A 15,200-nucleotide genomic window follows, 5' to 3' on the forward strand; every position below is an offset into this window, starting at 1 on the left:
GTGTCCGTGCCCCTTGGATTTTATTATATGTACGTAAAAAAAAGTACACACTCATGTTTGATGGGGGCTAAAAATGAAACTAACAAAAAATGGTAATTCGATGTTATTTGATACGGGAATCATGGAGAGGTCGCCCCGTGAGCATTCCGGATCAGCACAGGTCCGCAGCTGGTCCAATATCTTGGTCGTTAGGTTGGTTCGGTTGGTTTGTTGTTTAACGCCGCACTCAGCAATATTCCAGCTATATGACGGCGGTCTGTAAATAATCGAATCTGGACCAGACAATCCAGTGATTGACATCATGAGCATCGATCCACATGCATCAACCAAGTCAGCGAGCCTGACCACCCGATCCCGTTAGTCGCCTCTTACGACAAGCATAGTCGCCTTTTACGGCAAGCATGGATTGTTGAAGACCTATTCTACCCCGGAATCTTCACGGGTCCTTGGTCGTTAGGGGCGAGTACATGTATCGGGGGTCCTGATCGGTGGCTGCTTGTCCTCGTAACCCACCGTGGATCGTTTCTCACAATACCAGCCACTGGATTGTCTGGTCGAGGCTTGATTCATTACAGACCGCCGTCATACAGCTGGACTATTGCCGAGTGCGGCGTTAAACAACAAACAAACAACGAAGAGACGACGGAAGACAGACCAGGTAAAGTGAAAATTGAATGTAGTTATATGATTTTGATCATGTACGTCATGGGATTCGAACCACGGACCTTCTGATCCGAGGTCGGACGCCTTGTCCACATGACCAAAGAGGTTAACCCCGTCAGCAAGCTGACAAGGTAAGGATGTCATCTGTTGGATGACTCCACGCCCTGCTACATATGGTTGTTTAGTTCCGTGAAACACCGACCATCTTGTTGTATCACACAGCCCCATGTCGCTATATGGCTGATATAATGCCGATGCGACGCTAAATTTTAACTCACTCACTCCAAGCCCCGTACGACGCCTCGTAGATTTCGTGCCTGTGAGATAAATCAATGTCACTGGAACGCATTGACATCTGCACGTGCATCACATGAAACACGTGCATTACAAACCTGCACGTGTCCTCGCTGCATGGAACAAATGTGTCCTTGAAAGAAAGTCTTTCATCAACGAAGAAATGCATCAGACTTTACTGCTAATATGTAATTTTTCTTAAGTCTCGTTCCATGTGTTGATGGTATCAGCGCGCTTTGAAGTAGGTCAATGGACACCGTTTTGAACCAACACTACGTGGCACGTTTCAGAAACATCTTCAAGGATTGAAATAAAGAGTTCTCGACGTCAACCTCGACGTCACGCTGCTGCTACTTCCGCTGTTTGGTCTGGTTGTCGACAACTCAGATCTGTTAAAAAAACATTTGAACAATAAAGGAATTATTTCTGAAATAAAAACAAATTGTTTTGCAGCGAAAATTGTTTTTGAAGAAAATGTTTATGTTGTTTTTTATGCGTGTTTTTTAAAGAATGTTTACTGTTTTCGGTGACAGATTAAAATATGTTCTCAGGACCGTGGTCCTGTGGTAGAGCGTCTTCCCGAATAGCGGAAAGTAGGGGTTCGATCCCCGGCCGCGTCGAACCAAAAGACATTAAAAGATGGTACTTGTTGTTACCCTGCCTGGCGCTAGGCATTAAGGGGCTAAAACAAGGACTGGTCGGCTCGGAGTCAGTATACTGTGTCTGCGTGGGGTATTCATGTTAAACTGCGGCATGGTATCTCAGTGGGCTAGCACTATCAAATCGGCATCAGTCCGGACTAGTACAAGCAGCCACACAAACACACACACACACACACACACACACACACACACACACATACATTGAAACACATGTAAAATATTCTATCGTAATGATTTGGTTGGTTGGTTGGTTGGTTGTTTTACGCCGCACTCGGCAATATTCCAGCTGTATGACGGCGGTCTGTAAATATTCGAGCCTGTCTAGACAATCCAGTGATTGACATCATGAGCATCGATCCACCAAATTGGGATACAATGACATGCATCAACCAAGTCAGCGAGCCTGACCACCCGATCCCGTTAGTCGCCTCTTACGACAAGCATAGTCGCCTTTTACGGCAAGAATGGGTTGCTGAAGACCTATTCTACCCCGGATCTTCACGGGTTGCTTATTGTGAGGGGGGGGGGGGGGGGGGGGGCCTTTGACGTTTGATGTATACAGCGAAGCGGAAATAAAATATATACGATTTATTTATTTATTTTTAAAATTTAAATTGTGCGAGTCGTGAGAGCTAGTGGTGCAGCGGGACGTGTTCACGGTTATAGCTCGCTCATTGGGTCACCATTGATATACAGTGATACATTCATGGACAGTAAAGTACGGTTATAACGAACTCAAAGGGACTACTAATTTTACTTCGTTATAACAGTAGTTCGTTGTAAGCATATATACAGCATAACTACAGCAAATAGTCGGGACCAAAAAAGTATGTTCGTTATATCCGTCAGTTCGTTTTAAGCGTGTTCGTTATAACCGTAGTTTACTGTAGTCAACACTGATTTGCCCTTTACGCCTCATGGATCATCGACACTGATTGTTCACTTGCGTTGAGTGTTCGATCCCCGGCCACGTCATACCAAAAGACGTTAAAAGATGGTACTTGTTGCTCCGCATTAAGGGGCTTAAACAAGGACTGGTCGGCTCGGAGTCAGTATACTGTGTCTGAGTGGGGTATTCATGTTAAACTGCGGCATGGTATCTCAGTGAGCTAGCACTATAAATCGGCATCAGTCCGGACTAGTACAAGCAGCCACACACTGACGTGCATGCACGTCGCTATATAAGTGCAATAATCTTGGACGCGACGTTAAACCCAATTTCACCTCACCTCACCTCACTTGCGTTGACCTTTTAAAATATATTCTGGAGATATTTAATGAAGCGCACATACAATATATCAAACCCCTCTATGAATTTTATTTTTGGTTTGTTTCATGATGAAATCTGGCCAAATATTCCAGCTATAAATCTGTGATCGATTTCAAGAGCAACGTCACACGTCGCAAACCAATTACCAAGATTGACTAACCGTTCCATTAAGCAACTAGCACAAGTTGCCGGGGACCAATGCTGTTCCAAAGTGAATTACAATCGTTTAGTTATGTCAATAACACTGTTGATATAACAGTACAGACTTAAAAAGCGTGTAGCATGTACGTATTCATAAACCATCATGTTGATGTAACAGTATTACCTTAGCAAGCGACCCGTGAAGATCATTGGTAGAATAGGTCTTCAGCAACCCATTCTTGCCGTAAAAGGTGACTGCTTGTCGTAAAAGGCGACTAACGGGATCGGGTGGTCAGGCTCGCTGACTTGGTTGAAGTATGTCATCGATCCAAGTTGCGTGGATCGATGCTCATGATATCAATCACTGGATTGTCTGGTCCAGACTCGATTATTTACATACCGCCGTCATATAGCTGGAATATTGCTGAGTGCAGCGTAAACCAACCAACCAACCTAACAAAGCTGTAGCATGTACGTGTTCATTACGTTCGGCAGTCACATATGCTATCTTATGGGTTTTGTGCAGTGAACCTATATTTCTTAAAAATATTTTTACCAGACAGATTATCTGACACATTATCAATATTATTTTGAACACAGATATGGACTTATATTCACGGATATGTACAGACACAATAAATACAATGTTGCACATTTTACATATACATCTCGTATTGACATTTACAGATGAGCTGGGGGCACGGGAGGCCCAGTCGTCTAAGGCGACGCGATTCGCTGTGCAGAGTTGCGTCCCTTGGGCACGCCAGAAACCTATGATTGTGGGTTCGAATCCCGGTTCGCCCCGATTAGGTTTCTAGGTTTGTCAGCACCATACCCGTGCTCGTGGGTTTCATCGAAGTGGTAAACGTCTGAGACCTGCATCACTTCGGGCTTTCCTCCCACATTAAGCTGACACGCCGTGATATAACTGGAATACTGTTAAAAGCGCCGTTAAACCCAACTCACTCACTCACTCACTCACTACAGATGAGCTACCACCCACCTTTCTGGCTGTCTGTTGCAGACTCGACCTGGGCTGCTCTGTGAAAGATGTAGATGGAAGACGGTTGATCATATAATTTCATTTCATACATTTCGAAACTTTGTAACTGTGTTGACATACACTTGTTTACTTCGGAAATGCGTCTGTGAAAAGTTAAAGATATACATTGGCAGGAGTACATTGAACATATATGTTCTATGCATCCATAAAGACATGTTCTACTGCGTCATAACATTTGTTTGTTTGTTTGTTGTTTGACGCCGCACTCAGCAATATTCCAGCTATATGACGGCGGTCTGTAAATAAACGAGTCTGGACCAAACAATCCAGTGATTGATATCATGAGCATCGATCCAAGCAATTGGGATCGATGATATACTTCAACCAAGTCAAAGAGCCTGACCACCCGATCCTGTTAGTCGCCACTTACGACAAGCATAGTCGCCTTTTACGGCAAGCATGGGTTGCTGAAGACCCACGGGTGTCGTCACGACAAACAGAATCAGACAGCCATTTCACAAAAGTTGCAGAGATTTCATATGATAATGGAAATGGCTCAGTGCTCTTAAAATGTACCATGTGCCTTTAGACCTACAGTATAACTGAACTAGACATACAGTAAACTACGGTTATAACGAACACGCTTATAACGAACTCAAAGGGACTACTAATTTTAGTTCGTTATAACCGTAATTCGTTATAGGCATATATACAGCATAACTACAGCACATAGTCGGGACTAAAAAGTAAGTTCGTTATATCCGTTAGTTCGTTATAAGCGTGTTCGTTATAACCGTAGTTTACTGCAATTGTAATGGCAAAAAAATTATATTCTACATGATATGATGCTTATGCAGGTTCTATAGGGTTAGGGTTAGGGTAGGGTAGGGTTAGGGTAGGGTAGGGTTAGGGGTAGGGTTAGGGTTAGGGTTGGGTTAGGGTTAGGGTAGGGTAGGGTTAGGGTAGGGTAGGGTTAGGGTTAGGGTTAGGGTAGGGTTAGGGTAGGGTTAGGGTTAGGGTAGGGTTAGGGTTAGGGTAAGGGTAGGGTTAGGGTTAGGGTTAGGGTAGGGGTAGGGTTAGGGTTAGGGGTAGGGTTAGGGTAGGGTTAGGGTTAGGGTTAGGGTAAGGGTTAGGGGTAGGGGTAGGGTTAGGGTAGGGTTAGGGTTAGGGGTAGGGTTAGGGTTAGGGTAAGGGTTTGTGTTAGGGTTAAGGTTAAGGTTAGGGTTAGGGTAAGGGTTAGGGTTGGGTTAGGGCTGGGTTTGTGTTAGGGTTAGGGTTAGGGTAGGGTTAGGGGTAGGGGTAGGGTTAGGGTTAGGGTTAGGGCTGGGTTTAGGTTAGGTTAGGTTAGGTTAGGGTTTATAACCCTATATCCCATATCTATGCCAGGTCAGCTTGTCAGCTTGGTCACAGATTGAAGTATGTTTGCGTGAGGAGAAGCTGTTTTATACTCACTCAGTCACAATGTCTGGGTTCACTGCAAGAGAAAAAACAACGTTCGAAACACAATTCTTCTGATTGGGACACAGAAAACCTAAATATTATCATGAACGAGGCTTCCAAAAGCCTATATAGTTCATGATTACGCAGAGAATCCTACTAAAAATAGCATTTATTGAAAATATTAATCAAAAGAATAACTAACTCAGAGCTCCAGATAACTTTTTTAGCAATTGAGTTTTTACTCTAGGATTTCTATTTTAATTGGGTTATTACATTTTTCATTGGGTAACCAATATTTTTTCACTCATATATTCATCACTCTATTTAGGTTTACCCAACATTTTAAGATTTAAAAAAATGAAATAATATTTTAGATGTATATAACTATTCTAAATATAGGCTTGACTCGGAAAGTAAATTAGCTCCTTTGTATGCATGCTCTATTGGGTTTTTACCAAAATTAGTGAACATTTTTAGATTTTAAAAAATGAAATAATGTTTTAGAAGAGTATGACTGTTCTAAATATATAGGCTTGACTAGTAAAGTAAATTTGCTTTTCATCGTTTTTCTGAAATTAGCTCCTTTGTACGCATGCTGAAAAAGCTTCATTGGATATTTACGCTGCTGTTCTTATACATTTGAGTTTTTCATTTAATGCATGCGTTTCTGTAAATTGAAAGTAATTGGGTTATGAATATTTCTGGGGGTACGTTACGTAAATACGCTGCTTATCTGTAGCTCTTATTAGAACCATGTTTGTTTTCAAATTACAGTTTCATCCACACTGTCGTTTCAGTCATGAGCGAGACACCGTGTTGGCAACCAACCGTGCCGAGTGCCTTAAAGTAGACGAAGTTTTAATGTACTATTGGTCAGTTTGTCAGTAACACGGCTTATAACCTCCTGGTACAGTTGTATCATAGACTGACATCTAGTCTCTGAAATGAACATATTTTACAGAAAAAAACAGTTGTTAAAATTATAATAATAAAATATGATAAAAAGGAGCCCAGAGACTTCCTTCGCTTTCATTTCCTGACACTGCAGTCATTTAGACTTGCCAAACATTATAGACTTGCATGGGCTGTATTGGATATATTTGTTTCAGGGTCTGTATGACAGTTTAGTTGTATTGCTACAACCGCTACAAACTGTAGCTTCATTACTGGACATTGCTATTGTACGTCACCACTATAGTGTGGGGGCGGTCGGGTAGCCTAGTGGTTAGAGCGTTCGATCGTCACGCCGAAGACCCGGGTTCGATTCCCGACATGGGCACAATGTGTGACGCACATTTCTGGTGTCCCCCGCCGTGATATTGCTGGAATATTGCTAAAAGCGGCGTAAAACCATACTCACTTACCTATTCACTATAGTGTGACGTGCCAATTACTGTCGTGACGTAGATATTGTTTTGTGACGTTCACAGTATTTTTATCACAAAGGGAGTGTTTTATGTTGTACCCAGTCTTTCTGTCACTTGGTTGTGACGTGCCAAAAATGTTCGTGACGTAGATATTGGTTGTGACGTGCCAAAAATGTTCATGACGTAGATATTGGTTGTGACGTGCCAGCAATGCTCGTGACGTAGATATTGGTTGTGACGTACCAAAAATGCTCGTGACGTAGATATTCGTTGTGACGTGCCAAAAATGTTTGTGACGTAGTTATTGCTTGTGATCAAACTACTATTTTCGTGACGTAGATATTGTTTGTGACGAACCTACAATGCTCATGACGTAGATATTGGTTGTTACGCACCTTCAATGTTGGTGTTGCAGATGCTGTATGTGACGTTCCTTCAATATTCGCGAAGAAGATATTGTTTATGACGTACCTATCATGCTGTGACAAAAACAATGTTTATGACGTACCTATCGTGCTATGACGAAGACATTGTTTATGACGTACCTATCATGCAATGTTGGTGACGTAGATGCTGTATGTGACGTTCCTTCAACATTCGCGATAAGATATTGTTTATGACGTACCTAACATGCTGTGACAAAGATAATGTTTATGACGTACCTATCGTGCTATGACGAAGACATTGTTTATGACGTACCTATCATGCAATGTTAGTGACGTAGATGCTGTAAGTGACGTTCCTGCAATATTCGCGAAGAAGATATTGTTAATGACGTACCTATCATGCTATGACGAAGACATTGTTTGTGACGTACCTTGTGTAATGCTGACTCGCCTGGCCAATGTCCGCCGTCTCCGGACCACACATACTAGCAGCAGTATAGAGAGAAGCAGCGCTGTGATGCCCACGCAGAAGGCGAGGATCTGACCATACCCCAAACTTGGCCCTGAATCTTCCTCTACCTCGTCTGGTTCTTCCTCTGGTTTCTCCGGTTCGATGTAATCTGCAACATGCACAACTCTTATTAAAAACTTTTTTAAGTATGTAATTCCATAATTCATCCAGTCAGCAACCTTCCAACCATATCACGACCACCTCTAAATAATCGGATCTGCACCAGGCAAACGGGTGGTTGATACCATGACGAACAACCTACCCCTTGTATACATTTCACTGAAGACCGGAAGAGGGGTACGCAGGTAAGACCGGAAGAGGGGTAGAGTTAAGACCAGAAGAGGGGTACACAGGTAAGACCGGAAGAGGGATAGAGTCAAGACCAGAAGAGGGGTACACAGGTAAGACCGGAAGAGGGACAGAGTTAAGACCGGAAGAGGGATAGAGTTGAGACCGGAAGAGGGGTACACAGGGAAGACCGGAAGAGGGACAGAGTTAAGACCGGAAGAGGGACAGAGTTAAGACCGGAAGAGGGATAGAGTTGAGACCAGAAGAGGGGTACACAGGTAAGACCGGAAGAGGGACAGAGTTAAGGCCGGAAGAGGGATAGAGTTAAGACCGGAAGAGGGGTACACAGGGAAGACCGGATGAGGGATAGAGTTAAGGCCGGAAGAGGGATAGAGTTAAGACCGGAAGAGGGGTACACAGGGACGACCGGAAGAGGCGTACACAGGGAAGACCGGAAGAGGGGTAAACAGAGGTCAGGTTTTAATTTCAGCGGCATGCAAGTGAAGATTTATGACGCCCTTTCCAGAAAGTGTACGGCTAAATATCAGTGTACAGTTAGTGTAAACCCTACAACGACTGACAAAGATTCGCGTATCATTCAACAAAACAATAAGTCACGAATGACAGACCGAGAGTAGAGCATAATCTATTTCAACACCAGAGGGAATCTAGAAGGTACGAATGTGTCCTTGAAAGTGTCCTTGAAAGTGTCCTTGAAAGTGTCCTTGAAAGTGTCCTTGAACAGTCTGACCATACTGTGTGGAAGGAAGCCAGAAAAAAAAGGTTCAGAAGTTTTCAACCTTGGTGAAATCGTCAAGCACTGGTATGGTGCTGACAAACCTAGAAACATATTCGAACCTACGATCATAGGTTCCTGACAAGCCTAAGGGATGGCTGCCGCACCAGAATCGAACCCACGACTCTTTCCCGGAGTGTCCGCACCATGCGTGCTCGTCTGTTTCATCGACGTGATAACGTCCACGATCTGCATCACTTCGAGATTTCCTCCCACATCAAACTTAAATAATTTAATTGCTCTTCTGTTCAAAACGGCGTTAAAAACATCACTCACTCTCATTACCATACCCAGGGGTTGGGGGTAGGGGGTTTCATGGGGTTCGAAAACAGTACCGAAAATTGAAGAAATACAGATGTGGCTTCCTATGGACCGCTGTCTTTGTCAACCGAAACGGATTCCGTTAACAATTTCTAATCCTCTTTATGGGCGGTCGGGTAGCCTAGTGGTTAAAGCGTTTGCTCGTAACGCCGAAGACCCAGGTTCGATTCCCGACATGGGTACAATGTGTTAAGCCCATTTATGGTGTCCCCCGCCTTGATATTGCTAGAATATTGTTAAAAGCGGCGTAAAACCAAACTCACTCACTTCCTCTTCCTCTTTATGTTCATTTCGATGCATGGAAGCTGCGGGATATGTGATCGAATATATAGATAGTAAATCTAGTTATGAGTTCATCTGATCTGCCCCTGATGTGTGATCTGTGATCCCCCTGCATTCAGTGATATTCCCACCGGTCATCAGTGAATGTCCCCTGCACGAGAGCTGATTCCTGGAGGTGTAACATGAGTGAAAGTGTACCATCGTGTTTTGTTTCTCACCTACTTCTAGTATACCTGCGCGTTAAAGGTACATTACCATCTATTTTCATACATCTGACGTCAAATAAAAGATAAACAGTCTCAAATGATCATTCCTGCTATAAGAGTCTACACGTATCATCTTACCTGCACGAAACATACTTCGAACATCTTTCTTAAGTGGATAAATGTTTTAAAAAAATAGTTTTTTGGCACAATGCTATGTTCCTAAATTATTGTTATCCAAAGAAGCACGTTTTATCAATGCAATCACCGTGCTGAGCATGCAAATAACTGTAACATAATACTGTAACCAACACTGCATAACGCTAATGTAACAAAATAATTAGTTCTGCACCATAACGCATCCCTATTACAACATAAACTAACACTCACATACACAATCTTAATCCCGAGGCTGAATATTAGGAGATCATGAGTGCATTTTGCAGTAAAGGTGTTTTTCGATTTTAATGCGCGATCTAGAAGAAATTGTTTGAAAAGGATTCAGACAAAAGAATCCAGAAAAAAATATTCGTCCCCTGGTGTACAATGATTATGGGTTCGAATCCCGGTTCGCCCCGATTAGGTTTCTAGGTTTGTCAGCACCATACCCGTGCTCGTGGGTTTCACCGAAGTGGTAAACGTCTGAGACCTGCATCACTTTGGGCTTTCCTCCCACATTAAGCTGACACGCTGCGGTATAACTGGAATACTGTTATAAGCGGCGTTAAACCCAACTCACTCACTCACTCATAACACAAACAGTGAGTGAGTGAGTGATTATGTTTGGTTTAACTCCGCTTTGAACAGTATTGCAGTTATATCACGTTCCTGACATTACACGAACCTAAAACTTTTTAAAATAAATAGCAAATAATGGTTTTTATGACATTAGTTTATGAGCATCGCGATGAAAAAGTGACATAAACTGACTATTTCTGTCTTTGAAAGCAACACAAATTCATCTAATCAATAAAAGTATCGTTGTTGCCTTACCAATGACCTCATAAATACATTTTTAATGCTTAGGCCGAGGTACGGTTGCAGATACTCTGAGCGAAATCACTGAAAATTTGAACTTTAGTGTACTTTCATGATCTCGTGTTAAATTACACGAGAAGATATCCTGAAAAACACCCTTGACACCGAATGTCACTAGCACAGCTGTTGACGCAAAATATACTACCGACAAAAAGACGGAACAGATGAATTGATAGTGAAGGTGAAATGATTGTTAATGTCTATAAAATTAGTTTCGGGCGTGTAGATCAATATCTGGTGAGTCCACCATGTTTGGTGATACTCGTACATGCACGACACCTTGATGGCATACTGTTGATTAACTTGTGTATCGTTGCCCTTGGTAAGGCCTAAAGAGCTACCCTAGCGTTGGCGGATACTCTAATGGGGACTTGCCAGAGGATCCGGGGTAGAATAGGTCTTCAGCAACCAATGCTTGCCGTAAAAGACGACTATGCTTGTCGTAAGAGGCGACTAACTGGATCGGGCAGTCAGGCTCGCTGACTTGGTTGATGCATGTCATCGGTCCCAATTCGTGGATCGATGATCATGATGTCAATCACTGGATTGTCTGGTCCAGACTCGATTATTTACAGACCGCCGTCATATAGTTGGAATGTTGCTGAGTGCGGCGTAAAACAACAAACCAACCAACCAACATGTCAGGGGACCTAGCGGGGCAGTCAAATGTTCCTGGCCTTCTCGTCGGAGCTAATCGGTGACGACCTGGGCACGATGTGGTCTGGCATTGGAATCTTGCAGTTCAACATTACGGACTAAAGTTCTTGCGTAGGGAACAACGGCAGGACGCATGTCGTCAACATATCGCTAGCCAGTCAAACGTGCACTCACAATAACCAAATGAGATCGACTGTCATGTGTGATACGCCCCGCACCATGACACTGCCGCCCCCAAACCGATCATGGTCAAGAATTGTTGCCCTGGCATACCGCTCGCCGCTACGTCGCCAACAACGTTTTCTGCCATCAGTGAATCGGAGGTAAAACCTTGATTCGTCTGTGAACATGGTGTAACGCCATCCCGTTCCTGGTGTTGCCAATCATTGAGATACTGTTTCGCAGGCATTTTAAGCATTTGCTTATCTCAATTGCATGAGTGATTGTGAGTTCTCCAAAAGGCGCACACACGTGCATCACGTGCTGTTCGTGGATGATGGGAAATTTCAGCTGAAACGCAACGGTATTGTAAATGCACACCTTAACGACAGCAATATTGAAATCATCAGTTCCCGTATTTATTGACGATAGTATATATAGCTGCGTTCAGCTCAACACTCGTGGGCGGTCACAGGAATAGCTGCCGCTGTATTATATAACATGACGTCAATAGAACGTGGCCCATCGACAGTGAAATCATGTTGGAACTTAATATATCTATATGCATGCCTATGCTGAACCTTTGACACATATTCATAGAATATTATTTGAAACGATTTTTTTATATAAAGAGGAAATATGTTACTCCGTTTTGTAAAGAACCCAGTCACTCCTTTTTAAAGCACACTGAATGTAGAAACGCATAAAAAGACAACCAAAAGGTGAATTTTTTTCAATACAAATAACACGACTAACAAACGCAATTATTTTCCGAATAGAGCGTCCGCCTGGAAAGCTAAAGGCCGCTGTTCGATCCCAAGGCCGCGTTATACCGAATGACGTTAAAAACTTTTACATGTTGTTATCCTGCATTAAGAACAAGGACTAGTCGGCTCGGAGTGTGTTGTATACTGCAACAATCTTGAGGGGGGTATTCATGTTAAACTGCAGCATGGTATCTATATGCATGCCTATGCTGAACCTTTGACACATATTCATAGAATATTAGTGTAGACTACTTTGTCATTGCACATGTGGTTAATTACTGCACATGTTATTACAATTATTGGTGTTTCATGGTACAGTGCAGTGGAATTGATGGTGCAATACAGTTGCTTTCATGGTACAATGATGCGGTTTCAGCATACATTTAGCATATAGACCAGATATTCTTTTATTTTAAACTATAAGCGAAACAAATATTTTCTCCAAAAAACACATTTCTACAATGTAGCTTTTTGGCAGACAATTAAGTTTTGTCCAACAATATGAGGGGCGGTCGGGTAGCCTAGTGGTTAAAGCGTTCGCTCGTCACGCCGAAGACCCAGGTTCGATTCCCGACATGGTACAAAGTGTGAAGCCCATTTCTGGTGTTCCCCGCCGTGATATTGCTGGAATATTGCTAAAAGCGGCGTAAAACCATACTCACTCACTCACTCCAACAATATGAAGCATAACTATTTTATTCAAGAACTTTCGAGAGTATTTTATTTTGTACGATAAAATCCCAAGTGCCCCCTCCCGCCAGAATATCAAATGGTCGACTTCTACGTAGTAGATTCTCTGCACAGAGGTAATTCAAAATAATATATTATTTCAACAAATTCAGCAAATGCGCGCTCATGTCTGGTGACGACTCGAGTGTTTAAACCCGATCTCCCTTCAATACCTCATCCCGAACTACCTTCACAACCTCATCCCAAACTACCTTCACAACCTCATCCCAAACTACCTTCACAACCTAATCCCGAACTACCTTCACAACCTCATCCCAAACTACCTTCACAACCTCATCCCGAACTACCTTCACAACCTCATCCCAAACTACCTTCACAACCTCATCCCAAACTACCTTCACAACCCCATCCCAAACTACCTTCACAACCTCATCCCAAACTACCTTCACAACCTCATCCCAAACTACCTTCACAACCTCATCCCAAACTACCTTCACAACCTCAACCCAAACTACCTTCACAACCTCATCCCGAACTACCTTCACAACCTCATCCCGAACTACCTTCACAACCCCATCCCGAACTACCTTCACAACCTCATCCCGAACTACCTTCACAACCTCATCCCGAACTACCTTCACAACCTCATCCCGAACTACCTTCACAACCTCATCCCAAACTACCTTCACAACCCCATCCCGATCTCCCTTCAATACCTCATCCCGAACTACCTTCACAACCTCATCCCAAACTACCTTCACAACCTCATCCCAAACTACCTTCACAACCTCATCCCGAACTACCTTCACAACCCCATCCCAAACTACCTTCACAACCTCATCCCGAACTACCTTCACAACCTCATCCCAAACTACCTTCACAACCTCATCCCGAACTACCTTCACAACCCCATCCCAAACTACCTTCACAACCTCATCCCAAACTACCTTCACAACCTCATCCCGAACTACCTTCACAACCTCATCCCGAGCTACCTTCACAACCTCAACCCGAACTACCTTCACAACCTCATCCCGAACTACCTTCACAACCTCAACCCGAACTACCTTCACAACCTCATCCCGAACTACCTTCACAACCTCATCCCGAACTACCTTCACAACCTCATCCCGAACTCCTTGTTCAATTTTGCAACCCATCCTGCACAACCTATTCCCACCTCACTCATCCTCAACCCCTATAGACTACCCATCCCAAACCCCCGTCACATCCTATCCCAAACCCCCGACACAACCCATCCCAAACCCCCGTAACATCCTGTCCCCTTAACCAAGAGACAACCCAGAGACAACCCCAGACACAACCCATCCCAAACCCCCGTCACAACCTATCCCAAACCCCCGACACAACCCATCCCAAACCCCCGACACAACCCATCCCAAACCCCCGACACAACCCATCCCAAACCCCCGTCACAACATATCCCTAACCCCCGACACAACCCATCCCAAACCCCCGACACAACCCATCCCAAACCCCCGACACAACCTATCCCAAACCCCCGACACAACCTATCCCAAACCCCCGTCACAGGCAACATCGAACTCCCTTCACCAAAATCATCGCTTCTACTTACTGATATAGATTTCCTCCGATTTAATACATCCGAGCTCATTGCAGACCTCTAAGGCATAAACTCCGAACGTCCTCTTGTTAATTTCCTCAATGATCAGCTGAATATCAAACACTTCCTTCTCTACGCTCTTCGTGTAAATCAAAAGCGTGTCTATAGACCTGTTAATTGCTTGTCTGTAGCCGGTGTAGGGAAGCAGTAATCTGGCCTCTTTGTAAAGCCACGTCACGCGTAACGTCGGCGACGGCGAAATTACACGTTGGGTCAAGGTCACTGATGCTGCTATCCTTTGTTTGGACAACACGTTGGTTTGCAAAAATACCGGAGCTCCTGAAACGATTTTTTTATATAAATAAGCAAATATGTTATTCCGTTTTGTAAAGAACCCACTCACTCCTTTTTGAAGCACACTGAATGTAGAAACGTATAAAAAGACAAGACCAAAAGGTGAATTTTTTTCAATACAAATAACACGACTAACAAACGCAATTATTTTCCGAATAGAGCGTCCGCCTGGAAAGCTAAGGGCCGCTGTTCGATCCCAAGGCCGCGTTATACCAAAAGACGTTAAAAACTTTAACATGTTGTTAACCTGCTTGACAGTCTGCATTAAGAGTGCGTGAGTTGTGTTTAACGCCGCTTTTAACAGTATTCCAGTTATATCGCGC

General features: G+C 43.5%; 1 protein-coding gene across 1 annotated transcript in view; it reads right to left on the minus strand.

Annotated features, from left to right (window-relative positions):
- Window positions 1-321: 321 nt before the first annotated feature.
- The window catches only part of LOC124115341, a 42,376-nt gene continuing 27,497 nt past the window's right edge, over window positions 322-15,200 (minus strand). The window contains exons 7-11 of the mRNA XM_046476291.2: window positions 14,536-14,862; window positions 7,658-7,846; window positions 5,486-5,507; window positions 4,034-4,071; window positions 322-1,346 (exon numbers count right to left, since the gene is read on the minus strand). Of these exons, the coding sequence (XP_046332247.2) occupies window positions 1,297-1,346; window positions 4,034-4,071; window positions 5,486-5,507; window positions 7,658-7,846; window positions 14,536-14,862 (626 nt within the window). The 3' untranslated portion in view covers window positions 322-1,296. The remainder of the gene's footprint in view (window positions 1,347-4,033; window positions 4,072-5,485; window positions 5,508-7,657; window positions 7,847-14,535; window positions 14,863-15,200) is intronic.

Source organism: Haliotis rufescens, unplaced genomic scaffold (assembly GCF_023055435.1).
Source record: "Haliotis rufescens isolate VD_foot unplaced genomic scaffold, xgHalRufe1.0.p SCAF_34, whole genome shotgun sequence".
In the NCBI taxonomy this organism is placed as follows: Eukaryota; Metazoa; Mollusca; class Gastropoda; order Lepetellida; family Haliotidae; genus Haliotis; species Haliotis rufescens.